This window comes from Sceloporus undulatus, chromosome 6, assembly GCF_019175285.1.
Source record: "Sceloporus undulatus isolate JIND9_A2432 ecotype Alabama chromosome 6, SceUnd_v1.1, whole genome shotgun sequence".
Lineage (NCBI taxonomy): Eukaryota > Metazoa > Chordata > Lepidosauria > Squamata > Phrynosomatidae > Sceloporus > Sceloporus undulatus.
The window spans coordinates 22409070-22431112 of NC_056527.1; the positions used below are offsets into that span (position 1 = coordinate 22409070).

The 22043-nt window shown below is 38.0% G+C and overlaps 1 protein-coding gene across 9 annotated transcripts in view; it reads left to right on the top strand.

The window, feature by feature from the left end:
* ABI1 (abl interactor 1) overlaps window positions 1–22043 on the top strand; it is a 111082-nt gene that overhangs the window by 82487 nt on the left and 6552 nt on the right. Inside the window, exons 4-10 of one of the 9 annotated variants that reach the window (XM_042472806.1) lie at window positions 2224–2238; window positions 2930–3030; window positions 6840–6980; window positions 11704–11804; window positions 13289–13339; window positions 16852–17028; window positions 20035–20121. In XM_042472806.1, coding sequence (XP_042328740.1) covers window positions 2224–2238; window positions 2930–3030; window positions 6840–6980; window positions 11704–11804; window positions 13289–13339; window positions 16852–17028; window positions 20035–20121 — 673 coding nt within the window. The remainder of the gene's footprint in view (window positions 1–2223; window positions 2239–2929; window positions 3031–6839; window positions 6981–11703; window positions 11805–13288; window positions 13340–16851; window positions 17029–20034; window positions 20122–22043) is intronic. The other 8 variants (XM_042472801.1, XM_042472799.1, XM_042472798.1 and 5 more) reach the window with 8 other exon arrangements.

Sequence of the window (22043 nt, forward strand, 5' to 3'; positions counted from 1 at the left end):
CCTGTTCTGCAATATTGGTTTAATCAGTGATTGAACAAGTTATTTTTGGGGGGACAGTAATGGGCATGATGGTGGGGGACATCTTTACATTGTAATCCAAAAGTATAACTTATCCAAAACTTGGGTGTAATAATAATTACCTGTCTTTACAGGGTGTTATGCTAACATTTGAACCCACTATGCATATTTAGGAAAACAAAGGTCCGGAACAGACTGGCAAAATACTATGACTTACCGGTGGCTTGAGGACGTGGCATACTCACGATGCATGCCCCCAAGCCGGCAAGAAGCCACTATGAAGCTGCCCCGGCCATTTACACAGTGGCAGCTTTTTGCTGCTCTGTTGACACGGCATTTAGACACCGCACAGGTGCTGAAAAGCTACTGTGGCGATGGAAAAGGTGCCAGTTTTTCCAGCATAAAAAGGAGTGGCATTTTGCCACTCCTTTTTGTGCCGGAAAAAGTTGGATTGGGGTTGCGGTGTGCAATTGCCGTGGCCCAATCTGGCGCTTCAAGAGGCTACCTCATGCCACCCCTTTTGGCCACTCTGTTTTGGCCCTAAGTAACATTTTATTCTGGGCCTATTTTAAAGCAAAATGCTTTATATACCAAAATAACTTAATTGTAGGACATTGAATGCAGCCACCATGAAGACAGATTTCTTTAAATTTTTTGAAGATTACCTAGTACAATGCAACATTTGTGGACAACATGACTTCCTGTGCAGAAAATATAAGATTTCTCTAATCTACCTTCCAACTCCAATATTAGCTAGCTATTGGAGAATTTCCCCAGGGTTATCTCTTGTGAAATAAATTAATGCAAATGTGTGCAGAGATATATAACCTTCTTTATTACTCCTAATTTTCTAAGTACATGTTGCTTGCAAAGAAGATTGCTTTTCCAGAATATAATTGATATAATTAATTAAAGTGGGTTTAAATGCATATGGTGAAGATACTTGCTGTAGATGGTAAATACATATATTTCAATAATCATTAGTCATACCTGGCTTTTTCACAGCATCATGGACATTCAAAATGCCCAGCCATCCTACTTCAACTTCTCACTGCTCCTGTCATAAGAGTTCTTATAAGCTATAATGTAGAAGGTGGAAACAAATAGTATAATAGTGACGCCATAGCTCAGTAGTAGAAGGGTAGATTTGAAAAATAACACATCCCTGCATGTTTTTGAATATTAAAATTCACCACCAGATGAAGAATGGCTAGTGCAAACTAGGCTGGCAAAGCACTGGCTGTTGTCTCTCAGTGATAAGGATGAAAATGGTTACATTTTATATTGTAAAAAATGGGACCAACCATTGCTTGTTGGTCTTTAATCTCATAGCCCTTGTAAAAGTGAAATCATTTCATCAGTTTGTGAAGCTTAATGTAAATGCCTGCAGCCTGTTCCACAATTCCATCTTTAGACTGTCATTAATGCAGACTCTGTGGCTTGAACATCTGCCTTTCTTCTGTTACCACCCTTTTTGGGATGTTTGTTTACTAATTTGAGTATTAAAGAGTTCTGGAGAACTTGAGAGCTTGCACACTATTTTGAGCCCTTGAGTTTATCAAACAAATGTTTTCCTTCTACTATGAATTTTGGAATTTGTGATGGTGGATTCTCAGGCAAAAGGACAGCTAGAGTCATGGGAATGTCTACCAGTTCATTCTGTATATACCTTGGTCAAAAGTTGCCTTTCTCCCAACAAGTCATATGGAAGGATTTATCTGTGGTTATTGATTGTTACCAGACTGAAAGAAAATTTTGGGCGAGGGGATGTTTTTCATATAACCTCAGTTTTTGGAAAGGATTTTATTTCATTAAAGGCTAGGCAGACATGCACCAAAAACCTTTTTTAAAGGGGTCTGGTTTTCCTCCCACATCACAATCTACTTGCATCTGGTTCAAGTGTTTGCAGGCTATTTTAAATGAATGTATTGGTCAAATGTCTATTTCAGTGACGTTTCATAGTCACTGAAGCCTTGTCATTTATTTTTAAATCTGCACTACTTGCCTCCTTTTTTGGAAAACCATTCTGCTTTATGTAAAAGTAAAAGTTTATTTCTGTGCTTAGACTGTAATTGTCAGTTACAATGAAACGTAAAAAAAAATGCTGCCAGTATTATACCATTAGTGTATAAGCCTGCCATGGAGAGTAATAGATTTGCCATTAATTTGTACTTTTCTTCCTCCTTTTCTTTTTGCCAACGTAAGTGGCTAAAAGCCAAGGTAAGAAGAGTTATTTCTCATTTGACCCACCACACCCCATGAGAATAGAGGCTGCTGAGCCATTACACCTGAAAGCTATGAAAGCTAGTGCTCTCTCTTTCCTGTACTTCTCTGTTCTTTCTTCATCTATAGGTTATTTTAGACATGCTCAACTTCAGCTCCAACTGATAGTTAATATATCCCTGATATATTGACACATGCATTTTATCCATATATAACATTTAACTTCTCTAACATACATAGTGCTTTGCTTTGATTCAGTAGATGCTTTTTCTCTCCCTGACTTAAATTTTAGCTAAGGTTTCCTCGAAATACTTGCATGCCTGTGCTAATTCGATAGCTCAACTAAATAAATGAATTAGTATACCTTGAATACAAAATAAATTTGGTCAGTCAAAAACCTTCATTGAAATAAGGTTTGGTTCTTGAGCCATTATTTATTCTTAGTGCAGCTTAGGATTCGTTCACTGTGAATATAAAATTGCAAATGGTGGTGTGGGGTGTGGGGGACAATAAAAAGCATAGACATGGATTTTTCTTATTCTGGTTAATCCAGTATGCCATAGGAGAAGCTGTGGTTTAATAGCTGTCTGGGAATCCTCACTTCATATTAGTGTATTGAAGCATTGCATTCACATATAGTCTGAGCTATTTCCATCCAAAAAAATTAAAGCATTATTCTGGTTTTCAGCACGGAAACAATCAGCCTGCGAGAACTGGCACTTTGTCAAGAACAAATCCGCCTACACAAAAACCACCAAGTCCTCCCATGTCAGGCCGGGGAACTCTGGGGTAAGAATAAGACTTCTCATTTTGCTTTTATGGTGACAAAGAACACAGTTTTAATTGCTTAGATCAACATTATCTAGTATGTGAGGTCTTGTTGTCTTCTATTATTAAATACTATGCGCCATTCATTTCCAATATGAAATGTTAACATTAGGATTGACCTTTTTTTTAAAGGAGGCTGTAATTTATGTTCAATAAATGGTTGCCTTGGTCATAAAAGCCCTTATTTTTAAATAAACTCAACTGCTTTCACTGGGATTATTTCCAGAGTAAGTGGTGTTTACAACTTCAGCAAGTGTGAGAACATAGATGTTTAGCTTGTCCAGTGTAATGCTTTTAATTGTTTGAACTGTTTAATTGTTTTTTAAACTTGTATTTTGCCTGTTTTATATATTTTTTTTTAACTTGGACTGTTTTAGATTTGTAAGCCACTTTGAGTCCCTGTACTGGGAGGAAGGTGGAATAATAATAATAATAATAATAATAATAATAATAGACTCTTCATATAGAGTTACCAAAAAATGGGTGGCATAGAATTGTGGGATTGGGAGTATTTTTAATGATAGTATAAATACAGAATAATGAATCTTACCATTTCCCCCTTCTGCACATTCTTTTTGTTTGTTTGTTTTTGCTTCTGTCAATCTATGAGGCATTCCCCCCTGAAAGTTATTAAAAATAAACTATCCCAAATTTTCACCCAGCTGAACCTGCTGAATTCAGGAAGTACAGCTATTCCCACTATGGATAGCTGTCTGTTATGACGCTGTTAATAATGAGAAGCCATTCAAGGAAAACTCTTAATTCAGAAACACAGACATAGTTGAATATGCAGGGACTCAAAGCCAGCATTTTAGGAGCTTAAAGTGCTTTTAAGAGCCTGGGTCTGGATGGCAAATCTGTTATTTCCTTTCTCTGGCATTTTTAAAAATATATATTAAAAAACCCTCAACCTTTACTTTTAAAAAAAACCTTTAGGCCCCATACAGACAAGCCAAAATAAAGCTGCTTCAGGCCACTTTGGAGGTATGCTGTTTAAATTATGCATGCATCCTAAGAGTCCGGAAGCCATGCCAAAGCCACAATGCAGTCCTAAGGACTGAAGCACAACTTTAGCGCAGCTTCCAGACTCTTAGGACGCATGCATCATTGAAACAGCATATGTCCAAAGTGACCCAAAGCAGCTTTATTTTGGTCTGTATATATGGGGCCTTACTTGACCTTTTTTTTTTTTTTAACTCTGGAGGGTGCTTTGCTTGTGTATTCTTTCATGGCAGGGGGTTGAACTTGATGGTCTTTAAAGTCTCTTCCAACTCTGTGATCCTAAGAATTCTGTTAATTTTGAGAAGCTCAAAAATGCCAGATGAAATTTTCACCCATTCCTAAGGGTATGTCTAGAAGTGGGGAAGCCCAAGAGAGTGCTACTTGGCATTGTCATTGGTAGTATTTAGATACTTTCAGTAAGCATTCAGTCCTTGGTATGTGTGTTTTTTAATTTTTTTAGTACCATTTAAATTTTATTGCTCATTTTTAACATTCTAATATTTTTAGTTTTGATGTTGTTAAGTTATTGATTTGTTTTTAATAGTTAAAATTGTGACTTTAGTCTTTTTTTGTTTTTATATTGTAAACCCCCATTGGTAGTTGAGTATTGCCGGTAGGACAGTATATAAACATTTCAAATAAATAAGTTCAAGGCATTTAAGAAGCATTGCTTGAGCTAGAAGATAAAACACTAGACCTGGGAAAATGACTTTAGCTCTGGCTCAGTAAGTCAGTTATGCATATGTATGTGTGCATAGAAGGAATAGCTCTCTTGCTGTGGATAGAAACTAATGCATAATGTCACTCACCATCTTTAGGAAATGTGCAAAGCCAGTTTAGCAAATTTATGCTTCAGCAACCTGGCATGGAATCAGTAGTACTTTAATGGATACTTGAATTGTGGAGCTGTATCCAAATATAGTTAATATTTAATATCCAAATGCATTTAATATTTAGAACTTCAGCTGAGAGCTGCATCTATAGTTACTTCCAATATGTAGCTGACTTGTTGACTTGGGACTGAAGCATTTTAAAAAAGTAAATGTTTTTACTTTTTAAATGTTCTTGTGTGTGAATCTGCTTTTAACGTGTTTAGGTATTTTTAATGGTGTTTTCTGCTTTCTAATTAATCTTCTTTCCATTTTAGATTTTAGTAGACGTTTAAACAGACCTTACAATCATTTTGAAAAGTTGTACATGTCATTAAAAGTAGAAGCTGCCAAATAGAAATCACTCAGAGCAGAAACTGTGTAATGTAGGTTATAAGTGGACGTTTCACAAAAATAAAATTCAAGATGACAGTCCAGGATAGAAATGAGCCATTAGTGCAAAACCATTTTACAGAACAGGAGATAGAAATAGATGGATATATAAATCTGCACTGAGCAGACAGAAGTTGCTAAGAGCTGGGAAAAGACTGTCAAGATCCATCAATTTTAGAAAATACCTGTGCTATTTAGTACCAAGAGGATTGAAGGAACTCATTATTTTACTGAACTATAATTCTAGGAGTAATTCTCTAATTTATAGAGCTAGTGACTTTCTTAGGTACAATATAGTTGTATTGGAACCTGGATAGGCCGAAGTATTTTTTGTAAAAAGAAGCTTTCTTCTGATTCAAAGTGTATCTCAAAGCCTGTTTTAAATTCAGGTAAAGAATTCAGTACTTGGCACAACAGTTCCAAGGGCTTCTAGTCAAACACTAGGGCAATAATATAGCAGACTGCCATTGGCTGTACTACTAAATAAAATCCATCAAGCAGCCTATATTATTGCTACCTGGTATTGTTTCTAATATTAATTTTATAGAGATACATCTATTGGTCCCCACTAACCAAGCCTTGGAGATTGGTGGGATGGAGAGAAAGCCCTTCAGATATGATCAGTGTTCTTGTTATTTACCTTGGAATATTTATCGTGTTTATATTTGCCTCCTTTCAAAATGAGGCATATAAATTCATTAAGTTTTAGTATTAATCATATTTAGCACATTAAAGCAATACTTTAAACTTGTTTTGCAAGTTTCTATATGTTAGGAAAGCACTTGCCAGGTTTCTAATTTTGTAGCTGAAATGGAGTAGAGTCTGACAGAGATGTCATCTTTTGCAGAGTAAAATCCAAACTTCATTAAACCACTAAAACCTGAATCATAAAATAATTATGACTAGCAGTTAGATTGTAAGCCTAAATTTCTCCAGGTGTGTTGGAGTGCATCTCCCAGAATCCTGCAGCCAGCTGTGCAGGTAGCAAGATTGTAAGAACTGTAGTCCAGCAGAGTCTGGGGGAAAACTGTATTAGCGGGAGCTGGCTATGGGACTAATCTTTTGGCTTCACACATACAGACGTTGTGCAATCTTCTGGCATACATTTAATTCTTATATCTATCTTTTTATAATTGTGCTTCCCATGGCTACTGTTTTCAGTGAATTCCAACTTGTGAGGCAAGGAAAAGGTGATAATGGCATTGTAGAAAGGCCGCATATTTGACAGTTGGTTTCTCTTTTGTGGGCTAAGAGCATCATCTTACTGTTGATCAGTTGTGAATGGGTACAAGATGTTATTACAGTCACATATATTAAAAATCCAAGTGCTGTCTGAATATATAAGAACCTACTTCGTCAAATAGGCAACTCTTCATTTAACAGTGTATCATGCCTCAGAAGAATACTTCAGGATGCCAGTGACACATACTAAGCTGTATGGTAACATTACAACAACTTGTTTTCCTTGTAAATTAAGAAGTCTTTTGTCTCTCTGTGTTTATCTAGACGGAATACTCCATATAAGACTTTGGAGCCTGTTAAGCCACCAACAGTCCCTAATGATTACATGACCAGTCCGGCAAGACTTGGAAGCCAGCACAGTCCTGGAAGGACGGCATCCTTGAACCAGAGACCCAGAACACACAGGTATACTTTGAGACTTTATGACTGATGTGATAAGGATCTGGATTCAAATTTTGCTCAGTCTAGATTAGTACAGAGGGAATGGGCAACATGGTGCCTCCCAGATGTTTTCTGCTACAAATCTTGTGGACCACAGTCAGCATGGCTAGTGGTCAAGGAGAGGTTGTAGAGGTTGTAATTCCAAACATCTAGAGCACCCTGGGTACAGTAGACTATGGCAGCTCTGAAGGCTTTTTAAATATATGGTATTTGCTATTTTTAAAGCTCACCAGTTTTTTTTAAAAAAATGAAAATCCATATGTCTGTTTTAGCAGGATTCAGGGACATACCTATCCATGACATTGATTCTTCTGCTCACTGCTAGACTGATCTGTTCCACCATTTAGAAACTACTATTTGGAGTCTCTAACTTTAAACTGAAACAAGGCTTACTTACAGCCTGTGGTTAAGGTGCCAATGTCAAATGCCAATTGACTCTTAGAAGAGAGAGGATTTTCACAGGCCATTCATTACATTCAACAGCCTAGGAAATTTTACTCGTCACATAACACGTTTCACTATCATCTGTTCAACATGATGTGGTGACATATATTATAGTCTTAATCCCTTCCCAAGATCCAAGGTTGGGGAAAATATCATTGCCATAGTTGTGCAGGTCTATAAAGCCTCCATAGCCAGGTAGAATCGTGGATTCAATCTGCACAACTTCAATTTGATTTCACTTCTCTAACTTTAAATTGGAAAGGTAGACTGGGGCTCAAGACAGATTTTTCTTTCTTTCTTAAAAAAACATTCTTCAACTCTCAGCCAGTTTCAAAATGGAGAGCTAGTCTTGGTGTCCACAAATATTGACTGCCTAACACACAGAACCAACATGCCAACTACTCTGACTCTTTGAAGGAATGGCAGGATAAATTACACCAATGAATAGTTGCAACAAATTTACATACTCAAGAGTTAAAATTGAAGACCTCAAAGTCAGAGAGGAATACTAAGATTTTCAATAACAGTACTGTAATTTGCAAAGACAAAAACATATATTACATTGTCAGTTATACTTGAGAAGGGCAAAATTCTTTGTAAGTAGTGTGAGGAGTAGAAAATGACATATCTTTCAAACTTAAAACTGTTCACAGTTTTATGCAGTTCACATTATTATGTAAGTTCATTTATAAATTTGTTTATTTCTATTTACACATGCTAAATTTCTACTGAAGCTTCTTTTGTGACATAGACAGCTGAATGGTTTTTCTTTTTGTTTTTTCTTTCCTGCTGAAGAGAATGCATTAATTCTGTAACAACTACAAGAGCTAGTAATTATCATTCTTGTGGCTACCAGCACATGGCATAATTCCACATCAGACTGCAAGTTCTAGGTGGATTCTTATTTGAATATGTCCTTAGACTGCCATATATACTCATCTATAAGTAGAAGAATTTATACTTCAAAATTGACCTAAACTGGGACAACTTATAGATGAGTCAATATGGTAATAATATGGTAGAATGCAGGAGCGCTCTCTCCTCAAGCCTTTTCCCATCCCAGTTGCTTTCAGAGGAGATAGCTGGGCTAGGAAAACACAAGGAGAGCAAACATGATATCCTTTATATCCTTGGTTACATGCTCTTCAGTTTTACCCTTGACTTATCCACGGGCCATATTAAAATCCAGGTTCTTGGCCCCAAAACCTCGACTTATACACTATGGCAACCTATACATGAGTATATATGGCAAACAACAAAACTTCATTCATTTCATGCAAAACTAACATGCCAATGCAGTTACTTTTCACTGCAGAGCTTTTGCTCAATGTGAATTCATATGTGCAAATCACTCCCACCCCTGTAGTTTGATGTGTTACAGTCCCAGGAAGTTCCAAGTGATTATTTTTAATAATATAAAAGAGTCCCCAGGTCCACCCTGAAAATGGTATGCAGTATTTCTAACTCGTTCATCAGTACATGCTCAAGCTTCTTCTGAATGGACAGAAACTTGATCGTATTCCACATTTGCTCCCTAGAAGTGTCAGTCATCCTCTGGAGAAGAATATACCACAGCTGCTTGCTTTAGGGAACTAGAGGCACGATTTTCCAGTACTGTAGTTTCTTGGACTACATTAATGGCTAAAGGCATAACAGTGGTCATTTTAATGAGCAGCACTGCGATTTTGTTTTAGCAGCGTAATGGAAGTTTATACATTCGACATTTGCTGTAGATCTTGCAAAATTACAATAGTTCTATTTTGAGAAAGCCTGCAGTTAGTTAAAACATTGTCTTATTTAAAACAGTTTTATAAATCCCTTCCTGTGCATCCATTATTTGAGGCAACAGAAATGGACTCTTAAGTGTCACAAGTGGTTTGTGGTATGAAATGCAGCTGTAACCATGGCAACAAGTTCAAGATCTTTGGCATGCAGAGGACTAATTTTTGTGGGAATGAGCTGTGATTCTGGTTGCAAGCTCTGATATCTCTCTTTCTGCAGTTGTGTGTTTGACTTATTTGGAATGCTTGCATTGACATTGCCTTGTTTTGAATAAGTAGGCAGAATTCAGCGGTACTATATTTTAATATATGTCTACTTCATTTATTTTCATTTTTAATGCATTCAGTGGCCTTTATGCTAACTGGCAAGCATACTTAACTCTTTTTTTGGTTTGAGTGTCTGGGGTCAGCTAAATTCTGACCCACCTGAAGGCTCCTTGCAGCTCAATGTTTTCATTGTAAGGGGATATTACCATTCTATTTATTTATTCATTCATTCATTTAAAGTATCACTGTATCACCTCCCAGCCAACAGGGTGATGAACAAATAAAAAACAATTAAAACAATATAAAAATAAAAACAGTTTAAAAACACACTAAAATACTCTTTTAAAATTCCTAAAATTCTAAAAAGAATATAAAAATAATCCTAGAATCCAGTTTTGAAACAGTTAAAACAGCAGTTTCAAACACTGAATGTCATGCAAAACAACATGTTTGGGTTGCCCACTGGAAGTTTAAAAGACATGGGGGCCTAATTTCCTTGGACTAGGAACTTTTGCAGTTGAGATGCTGCTACAGAGAAAGGCCTGTTACATGTACCCAGCCGTCTAACTTCACAAGATATTGGGACATGCAACAAGGCCTCTTCTAAAGATCTCAGATTTCTAGCAGACTCATATGAGAGGAGGCAGTCTTTCAGCTATCAGATGTTGGAGCTTTGTAGGTCAACACCAGCATCTTGAATTGAGCTTGGAAGCAAATAGGAAGCCAGTGTAGTTCTTTCAAAACTGGTGTTATAAGATCTCTAAAATGCACACCTGACACTATGACTGCAGCTTCTGAACACTTTTCCAGAGCAGCCCCACATAGAGCACATTACAGTAGTGAAATTGAGAGCTAACTAAGGCCAGATCCGTCTTCCCCAAGAAAGGCCACAGTTGGTGCACCAGCTGAAGCTGTGCAAAGGCTCTCCTGGCCATTCCAGCAACCTGTCTTTCCAGGAGCAGGACTGGGTCCAAGAGCTCTCCCAAACTATGAACCTGATCCTTCAGAGGGAGAGCAACCCCATCCAGAACAGACTGTGATTCCAATCCTAAATTTGCTTTACTACTGCTGAGCAAAACTTCATTCCAAGCCTTTACTGCATCCATACAATAATCCATTACTTCCACAGCCTCTTTGGCATCAGTTGTAAAGGAGAGATAGAGCTGGGTATCATTGGCATATTGATGACACCCACTCTGAATGCTCTCTTCCAACAGCTTACAGAGCAACAGAGCAATGATACAGGATGGGGATCCTGCTGGTGTATTGTCCATCCCGCTGCTCAACTGTCTCTGCAAGAGCTGCTGGAAGTGATCTCAGTGTCATGTCTCATCCTTCTCAGGTGTTGCAGGGATGGGGCATAGAAGGAGTGGAAAGGCCAAGAAGGGCTCCCAGAGTTTATGCACACTAGTCAGAGCCTGAGGAAACTTTTGTGGGGGGATGATGGAGGGGAAAGGGGTGAGGTATGGAGAAGAAGGTAATGGAGAGCTGAACTCTGCGGTCATGGATGGCATGCTGATTGCATAGGACTTCCCTTTTCCTCAATTCTATGCTTAGTCGAACATTTTCAATGGAGAAATTTCGTGCAAATTTGTAATGCTTGATTTGTAAAACATGTGCAGATTCTATATATTGGCAGCATAAGACAGAAGCACCTTCCGTGGTATTTGTTTGTTTTTGCAACAATCCTAAAATGCTTTCCTGATACTTTAGGAGCAAGGGAAGTTCTTCAGTGCCCATCACACTGGAACAACAAATCACTTATGTTGGGAGCTTTTTAACATGCAGTTTATCGCCCTTAATTACTTTAGGTTTCCTGTAACCATTTAGAGCATTATGTAGTCTAACAGTCCTTTAGTTCTCAGAGTGTTCTTTACACTTTTTAATTAAATACTAGGATAGCTAAAACTGGGTCTCTGTGTTAGTATCTAATGACCTAGCTAATTACCTCTGTATCTGTTACAATTTCATGCATTCTGCTCTGCTGATATGATAATAGGCAGCAAGGATCTCTCCCTCTCTGTCTTTTGGATAGATTCAATTTATAGCTCCTGGCTTTGTCATGAAATTGAGGTAATTTGTCTCACTATTGATTTAATTTTAATGCTGTATATATTAAAATCGCTGTTCTTGCAGAACACCTGCTTATCTCCTTGTACTCTTCTTCTTCTTCTTTTTTTTTTTTTTTGTAATAGTGGTAGTAGCGGAGGAAGTGGCAGTCGAGAAAACAGTGGAAGCAGCAGTATTGGCATTCCCATTGCCGTGCCTACACCCTCGCCACCAACTATTGGCCAAGGTATTTACTTGACTAGCCTTTATTGTTGCAGAATATGTTCAGATGCTTCTGTTAAACTTGTTTGAGCCAGAAGAGCAACTTAAATATTTTTTAACATTATATTTGGGATTTTTATTTGTTACCTTTCCATCTTTATAGGAGATCTCTGAAAATCCATAAATAGAGGAAATAAGATCAGTCTATTAAATGAAACTGAGGCACTCTATCATAGTATATAACAGCAATTTCATTCACAACATTCAGATTCTTTCAAGACAGTTCAGAAAAATTGTAGAGTGCAGCAAACCACCATTCTTTGCTACTTATTTAAATCACTCTTTTCAGTGGCTATGCTTTATCAGACTGTTTCAGATTGTTTACTTCAATAAATTTCTATTAGTCACTATATTAAAATTTGGGGTGAAAGAGAACACCGTTCTCCATGTACTCTTCTGGGACTGGTCCTGTTTTACAATTCAGTTTAATGAAAGGACTGAGCACACAGGAAATAAAAAGATCAAAGAGCGGCTTTCAGCTTCACATGGGGGGAAAAAACCCACAAATAAACTTCAGTTGTATATTCATCTCTTGGTGTTTTGAAAAGATACCTTGAGGGGACAGTACATTTATTTCTTACTTTTTCAGCATAGCCAAGCATAGCTAAATCATCATCTAGAATAACCCCTGAGCAGTGGCTATTTAAATATGTTAGTCCTCTTTTGGAAGCTAATGGCATCTGATTTCAGCACACCACTCCCTGAAGCAGAATGGAAAAAATGGAGGGAGTATGCTGGGAGTGCACCTCTGCTGCCGCTACTGAATCACCCATTGTCATCTTCCCATCTTGTTATATTCAGCTTCCACATGGAATGCTGAAGCACCTTTTGGGGGTTTGTAGAAGATGTGTTCTGATCCTGTTGCATATGTGTGGATTTCTTCCATGCTGCACAGAAAATGTTAATTCAGTCTGGAGGAAAGGAAGCAAAAATCTGTATCATCATTGGACTGTTTATCTGGATCAAAGCCTATGGTTTGTGTCTCCAGTATTTATATGATGTATAGTATTTATTTGCCAATGGGGGATGTATGCAGATAGCTGTTTGTTCCAGTGGTATCTACTTGTGAATTTACCACAAGGTGCATGTAATCCCATCCCATGGTATGCTAGTCTCCAGCATGTAGCCATGGCTGAGGAGATGATGATAATAATAATTATAATTGTCATCATGATAAACCTGATCTTGTCCTTACTGCCCACCTCATTATTTCTGAGAGACATGTTAAAATATGGTTTGCCATGCAACCAAATGGAAGAAATTGCATGAGTTGGGTGCATTTCCTCCCAGTGACTTTACAGGCAGCTGCTGTCTCCACACTATAAATAGGCACCTATATCCAATCAGGATCTCCACAGTATCTTGAAAGGTTCAACTCTGGACCAAGACCTGACTTGGCAGTCTGAACTGTTTTAATAGCACACATATCTGTTCCTTCTCCTCCTGAAGCTCCACCAGCACCACCAGTTCCCCCACCACTCATGATGAACAGTATGATAGGTGAGATCTTCTGAGTGTGCTGGAATTACAGCAATTTGTTGATATAACATTTAATAATTCCACTCTCCTTTCCTCCTCTCCCCCCCCCCAACTAATGCGTATATAATTCTGAGTTTTGTTGTGTGTGTGTGTCTGTGAGTGAGATCTTGTAGAATAATAACAAAAGAATGGGGATTTAACTAAACTAATCCCAACTTAATTTTTCTGCAGTGAAAGCCTCTGAAGGTTTAAATAGAAACACAGGGGTCTTCATGTATACTGAGGGAGACATATTGCTTCTAGCCCAGAATTGTCTACACTTTAATTGGCAGTATTTCCTTAAAGTCTCTTGGTCTTGCTGCTCAAGAACCTTCTAATAGGACATGCTAGGGATTGATGGTATGTATGCAGGCACATACTCATATTGTGTGTTTCATCCAAATTAATATTGTAGCCCTTCCCAACCAGCTGTCCCCAGGATACAGCGTCTTTTATCCCCAACCAGCATGGGCAAGCCATGTAATCTAGCACATCTGTGGTAGAGGGAACGGCATGAGGAAGGGTGATAGGTTAAATTTAATCACCTGTGGTTTGTCTGCTGTCCTTTTCACCCTAGAATCCATGATCGACTGTTCCATTTTAACAGTGATACATTTGCTTAAAAACACATGTTCTTACAAATATCTAATTGACCAGTAGGCACTAGTTCATATCCGAAATGGTTTGTTGTCCACGTTTTTCCTTCTTTCACTATGTAGGAACTTCAGTGAGGCACGAATCCAGCTACAATCCTGTGACCAAAAGTCACTTGTATCTAGAATGTATAAATTTCACATAAACATTTTCCTGAATCCACTCCCATGTGGCTTGCCATTGCCATGCCTACACTCTCGCCACCAACTATTGGCCATGTAATGGGAGTTAAGGAGATCCCTGCCTGTAATGACTGGAGGGGAGCCTTTCCCTGGAGCGCTTGGCGCCCTGTGTGTGGCCCTTTACTCCCAGGGAGTCCCCTCTTGTCACACTTTCCCTTCTAGGATCTCCTAGGTCTCCATTTCCCACTCCCTGCTGAGCGGAATGCGATCCCTTGAGGTCCTTTTCCTAAGCTGCCACCACCCAGTGAATTTATACGTAGCCCCCACAGCTACACCTCCCTACACACACACACACTGGGACTTGTGAGGGATAGAGATCTAGTTTCTTTCTGTACTAACCCAGAGCAATCAGTAACCGAGTTAAGGCATGTGTACAGGAGCAGAGAGAGACAGCAGATACTTTTTAAGAAAGAAGTTTATTTTAAAAAGGGATAGAATAGGATAGAAAGAATTGATATCACTCTTGCAAAGCCCCCTTGCCTTGCAGGTCAAAGAACATAGTTATAGAGTTCATTCCACACAAGCCATTGTTGAAAATAACAAAAGGCCTAAAACGCACTGAGCTAACATGTTTCCTAACTACTCACACAGTGATGGGATTTGCAGTCCTTTTGAGTTCCTGGATGCAGGGAGGGCCCCTTGCCTCTCGACCTGCATTCCCCTGAGTCTGTGTCTCCCAGACTCCAAGAGACACCATCTGGTTCCCCCCAGGAGAGAACAAAGGGAGAGATGATGGCCGCATGACCCAGGGGGATTTTTATAGGTTCCTCAGGGAATGTTCTTGAATCTTCCCGGTCCTACTCTCAAATTGGTCAGTTAGACCTTACATCAGCTATGATGTCACAGCTCATTAGCATGTGATGTCATCTCTCATTAGCATGTACCTCCTCCCAGATTAACCCTTTGTAGTTCAGGAGAAGTCCTCAGGTGACTGGAGGACCAGTCATCACACTGCCATACACTCTTTCAGTGATGTGTAATACAGCACAATAATATTAGTGGACATTGACAGCTCCCATTGCGTTGGCAATGCACAGTCTTGGTTATGAGAATACCTCTAGAGAAAGGAGATGCATTTTTATTCTCTTTGGGATAGCCTTTGATTTTACAAATAATAAAAACTGAAATGTGCATAAAGCTGAATAATATAATCTTCATTTTCAAATGTATCCAAAATATTTAGCAAAGTTTGCATTAGTCAGAGCTTGGAAAATTTACTTTTGGCAGGGCTACAGCTTTCAGCCAGCATGAGGCTGTAGTTCAAAAAAGTAACTTTTCCAAGATCTCTACTTACTTTGTATACTTAAAATAATTATTTTGATCTGATCATACTGAGATTTACAAAACACGAACTTGAGAGGCTTTGACCTGGATAACATTAGTGAACATTTCTGTTAATATTAAGAGTCTAACAAGGTTGTATCCAGTGGTGGTTTTTTTTTTTTGCTAGTGGTAAGTACTTCTGGTTGTGACAGGTGAGGTCCGCAGTTACTGCTGACTCTTCCTACCTGTTGCAGCCCTCCTTGCAATGTTTGAGGTTTCCCCCACAGGAGTAATTTTCAAGTAACTGCAGTGAATAAAGGGTCTGGCAGTACTTAGACTCCCTGGCTTGTGCAAATGGAAACAACTTTTGTTAGTGGAAAGTCACTGCTGGATATATCTCCTTGATTCTTCAGACCATTGTCATATATTTATAACATATGTTTCTGTATACTGTAATATTTTATTTCAAAACAGTTAACTGCCTTAGAAGAGCCACAAGAAAAAGTCTTATACATTAGCCAATAAGATATTTGCATGCTTTACTACTGCACTTTAGATTAAAGAGCATGAAATGTTTGCTATTCAAGTAAACTGGCAGAATTGTGAATAGACTCAACAGATCATCACTGTTTATATACCGTAACAATTAACGTAAATTTGACAGATAGCCAATAAATTCTATATTGATAGTGAAGACTACTGATGGTTCTAAGATGTTAACAACAAAAGCTATCTATTATACCCTGAATCTCATATTTTAAGTCCTACGAAAGCGTTTGAGAGTCAGGTCTTCATGATTTTGGGAGAATAGTGGGAAGTATTGCATTGGGCAATGGGGCAAACTTAACCTGGTTTGTTGCAGGGTTTGTTTGTTTTTTAAACAAAACTTGTTTTTAAATTGATTTTTTTCATTTTGGAGGGAATTGGAAGTCTGGTGCATTTTAGAAAGCTAATAATATTTGTGATAACTTGGAAGAAACTGTTTCCATCTTATTCTTTTCTTTCCCCTGATAATATGAGAGATACTGTATTTAAAATTCTTTGATGCGACGTAAGCAACTGAATTTTATCAACGCCACAGTCTGCATATTTAAATGGCTGCTGACAGCATAAAAATGTCGAAGATCAGTCTTTGCAGGGTGAATAATCCCCCCTTCTCCACTGAAAACACACACACACACACATGTTAGATGTTCTTCCTAATCTTCTTCATGAACTTTGTGGATTTGGGTTTTATGTGTTTGCTGTATTTTGGGCTTCATACATCTCTTAATTCATCTCCATTCACATCTCTGTTTTTTTTTCCCAACACTCATTCTGTCCTAAGGTGTTTTTTCATTTTGGTTTTGGTTTTGGCTTATGTCTTGTTGGTTCCTTTTGACTCCTGCGTTTTAGCTGTTCCTGGGTCAGCTCCTGGTTCCCAGTACGGCACAATGACCAGGCAGATTTCCCGACACAACTCTACTACTTCTTCAGCCTCTTCTGGTGGATTTAGGCGGAATCCTTCTGTGACCGCTCCATTTTCTGCTCAACCTCATGTTAATGGCGGGCCTCTCTATTCTCAAAATTCAAGTAAGCTGCTGGGTTATTGCAGAGCACAGAACTCCTGGGGCTGCTTTTGTGCAAACCATTTTGAAGGTCATGCATTGCTTTGGGGTTTGTTGAGGCCTTATTCAGATGTAACTGTCTTGATCTAATAAACCATGGTTTATTGGGCCAGGGACAAGTCTTCAGCTGGCATGCTATATCTCTGTCCCTTCCTCCCTTTGTGTGTCTGGCTTTGGCAATTCTATTATGGTTTAATGAGCCACAGCTTCTTGTTGCATCTGAACTGGGAAACTGTAGCTTTAATCTCTGACTTTGGATCAGAAGCTGATTGTGATTTTATTAGAACCAAGATCACTACATCTGAACTAGACCTACGAATTTAACCTTTTGTTTTACTAGGCAAGAATCCATTTGAAAGATTAATTTAGCAAAGTTGCTATTTCTTTTCTTCAATTAAAATAATTGCCTAAAATCTAATTTAATTTCCTTAAGCCTTTTCCTTGTTTCTAGCTGCCGCAACAGTATCATTATTAAGGACCATGGTAAACTGTAGTCAGACTGGATAAGAAATTCTCTGCTCCTGGCCTGGTTGGTGGGTCAGATAGAGAAGAACAAGAGCAAACTTATGTCTCCCCTTACATCCCATGTACCATCTTCATTGGACTTGCATATTCATGCGGGAGTGCTGCATTTGAATATGGTCTGTGATTTTACAGTGGTACAGACGTAGGCCAGCCTCAAGTGGCTGATAATTTGTTTCAGAAATCAGAATGTGCTGTATCAGCTTCCGCATGAGTCTGGATGCTTGTAGGCCATATCTCAGTGCTCTTTTCCCTTGTAGATGTCCAGGGATGTCCTGGGGGGAGGCACACTTGATGTGTAAGTTTTCCCTGTCTCCTCTCCATATGAAGTGGACTATAGGATGGAGTTAGATTTCCAACCCTGTCCATAATTTGAGAGATGGTAAATAGATTGGTGATGCTCTGGTTTATCTGCTATATTCATTGGGAAAGTACAAGTGAAAAATATGAAAATACAAAGAGCTATAACATGTTCAGGTGGCCATCTTTCAGTATGACAAAAGCATCCTCAGAAAATGTCCTCATTGTCTAACATTGTAATGCAATTTCATGGAGGTTTTTTTTACAATGCATATTTTTGTTCAGATAAAGACATAATCCCTAAATTGGCAACTAATTTTTGTTTGCTAGTTTTAATCTTTTCCTGAAACTTCTCATTTAACACCCCAGTATTGACAATAGAGCTTCCAAATGTCCTACTTCCCTTTTGCTGACTTTTCCATGCAAAGAGATAGACCTAGTTTGGGGGAATGGGAACTGGGCAGAGAAAAAGTCTGCAATAAAAAATAAATCTTGGAAATGAAATATTTGTAAAACTGTTTGTTGTGTTGTGTGTTGTGTGCTGTGTACATTGGCACATAGGGGAAACAAGGTGGTTTTGAAGTGACCTGAGTGCTGGATTTAATTGTCAAAATGCAAATTCCAAATGATGGCACTGTTTAAAATGACAATATACTTGGAACCTGTTTCAAATTTGTGATTCCATTCATATTACTCTGCTGAACACAGAGCTTTCAAGACATTTTGAATCTAGATTTGAATAAGTGCTACAATAGAAATATATCCTGATAATCATTCTCAGGGTTTTTAAGGTTTTCAAGTCTTGGTTTTTACAAAACTTGATAGTGTGGCTACATGCAAAGGTACTTTGAAAATAAAAACTGAAACAATGGAAGGCCTTAATAATCTAGATATAGATTGATCACAGATGTACAAAAGATTTTGATAAATTCATAAGGTGAAGGTTTTGTCTCCGTCTGATGTAGATTCCGCATACATTTGTCCAGTTTGAGGATGTTGAGCATATTCTGTTATGCAAGTTTGAAAATGAAAGGTGCATAATAATATTCATAAATAACATTCACTTCTTTGGCACCTTGTTGACATATTTCTGAGTCCTTTCAAATCACTGCCATTTCTTCCACAGTTCACCTAGAATTCAATTCAACTATCAACCTTCACTTCACAATTCAACCTCATGAACCTCATGAAGTTTTTAAAAAAATAATTAGAAGCCTCCTTATACACAAATTTCATCTTGGTGACATTATGTAACTTGTTGATGTTGCCACTGAAGGTTTTGACTGCTATTTTAACAGCTGAGCACAGTATGTTGGGAGAAACTGTATCATCTTGATTTAACCGAAATGCAGTAATAAAGCCCATTGCTTCCCATACACAAGTCATCTGAAAGTATCAAGTTTGCCCCACAAGCAGAGACAAAGTTATTTTGTTCTCAAGCATATACTTTTTTGGAGGCTGTCAGGTGTCAAAAATAGAAATTGAATTGTATATATTCCACTGCAATATTTTAAAAGCCGATCTATTTTTTAAGTCCCAATCGTTTTCTAAAAGCCTTCAATTATGTGCAGACTTTCTTTGAAACAATATAATGGTCAGTGTCATGTTTAAGGGCAGTTCAGCAGCTCTTTAACAATTTTCATATTCTAGATTTTTAGTTTCAGAGTCATTTGCAAAGCACAGTCCTTACCATGGTCGATTTCGCTTTTTTTCCATTGGGCTTTATTGCAAAATCTGCTCTTAGTGCTTCCTGTGTCAAACGTTGAAACTTTTCTGATATTTTAGTGTTCCTTGTAAGGCTTTGCCCCAAGACCCCACATGCTTCTGAGATGTCAGTGCTTCTATGTGGAAAGTGAAGAAAGAAATTAAAACACTCAAGTGAAACTTGAAATACAGCGCAATGGATTTACCTCCAGTTGTACTTAGTCACCCCCCCCCCCCCCCCCAGTGGCTTAAAACCAAGTTCAGCAGTAGTTGTATTGTTGGGAAAGCAAACTTTGAAGGAGGTCCTGTTGTGTGCTTTTTTGTTGTTCATTGCATACCTTGTTTTGTGATCCATTGTTACTGACAGCTGCTTTTTGTTTTTTGTTTTCCTTTCTTTTCCTGTATTTGTGTTTACTTCCCTGTTTATGGCGTGTGTTGCTTCCAGTTTCTATTGCTCCACCCCCTCCCCCTATGCCTCAGTTGACTCCACAGATACCTCTCACAGGCTTCGTGGCCAGGGTACAGGAAAACAGTAAGTTCGGCAGCTCAGCTTCTCCAGTGGGTAGAGCCGGCTCTCTCGTTTTCTTTCGCTTTCTTAGCATGCATGGCTGGCCAGTGACACAGTGCTCTTAGATTTTGTTGTTTGGGAAATTTTCTTTATTTCCCCCCCTACTTGAGATGCTAATTATGTCTTGCAGTCTACTGCCATTGTGGAATCGAAGGGTGCCGTCTCAGTTTTTTAAATTGCTTTTTAGCCTTATTATTATTATTATTATTATTATTATTATTATTATTATTATTATTGGATCTATGGCTGTGCTCATTGACAGGGGAGGGGGGTATGTGTATGTGACTATGATTATTTTTCTCCCTAGATATATTTACACAAATATATACGCACACGTGTGTGTATGTATGCATAGTGCAGTGGAAAAAAAATAACAACTAACAGCCCTGTTTTCAGGTAAAATCTTGATCCCAGAAGGATGCTCTAACATTTAAGTTGATTTTATAAAATGATTGAAAGCATTTGTTTAAAATAAAATAATCATATATTGGAGAGAGAAAAACCACACACATATTTTTATATATAATCATTTGAAGTCTGGAGATTAAATGGCAGATTATTTGAATGAGAAGCCCTATGAAAGACTGGTATGTGTGCTGTTTCTTATACACAGATTTTTTTAATAAATGGATTCATGCATCCACAGTTTGAAAATGTTCCAACAAAGTATAATTTTCAAATATCAAACCTTGATTTTCCATTTTTTTTATAAGGACACCATTTTGCTATGTCATTATATTTAATGGGACTTGAGCATACACGGATTCTGTTATACATGGGGGATCTTGGAACCAAACCCCGGCATATAACAAGGGTCCACTGTAAATATTTCAGATAAAGAATTTTTTTTGTTCAGCTTGATCCAATGATACAACAGATATTGGTCCAGTGACACAACAAAATGTCCAGTGACACAACAGATATTAAAAAATTTCATGAGAGTAGCATGCAGGACAAAACTAGCTGTCAAAATAAGGATGTATGATAAATTTCAAAATCATAGCAAGACTGAAGACACTGGTCCACTATTTTTCCTAAAGTGCTGCTGAAATACGAAGCAAAAGTTGTTGGCCAGCAACTCATTCCCTCAACCATCCAACAATGACTGCAAGAAATATCCTTTTCAGATGTTCTTCAAGGTGTTTATTCAACATAGGAGTGAATGGAGTGGGCTACCTCTATCGTCCTTTGCCAGTTTATTCATGTGAAAAGTAGCGCATCTGAACAGTCTTCTAGTTGTGGAGGCTCTCTGCCACAACACTGATTTCCCTGCATTCTGGCTTAGATGGAGAGCCTGCATGTGCTGAGAGTCTCTCTTCTTCAGCCACATTGCTTTTCACACAAGCAAAACAATGGGAGAGGCAATGAGACTAGCACACTCACTATTTCATGTGTGGAATAAACACTTTAAAATTTTGTAATATGGATAAAGATCTTCTGCTACAGCTGTTAAGTCCACTAAAAGCACTCCAGTTCCTAGGTTTTCAATGGTTTAGAAAGAGAGATCTGGGAATTCCCAGTTGGCTGATCCCTAGCTGAGAATGCTCTACCGGACACAATTCATTTAGCTCTAGGATTGTTGGAAGATAGACAGGCATGTATTTTAGTTTTTATGGTATTCTAGAGGCACTTTATTGAAACCTATTTTCTGGAAAATGATAAACAAAAATCTCATCTAACAGATGTATTGAATATACATTAGCAGAATATACATTAATGTGTGTAGTGAAGGAGTGTCCTGCCCTAGTTTTGCCAATAATACAACTACAAAATTGAGATTAAATGGATTAAATTTTTCTTGAGCAGTTCAAAAGTAAAACCAGTATCAATGCAGTAAGGAGAGTCTATATAAGCTTATATGAAATTCAGATGTGAAGAGGACACTT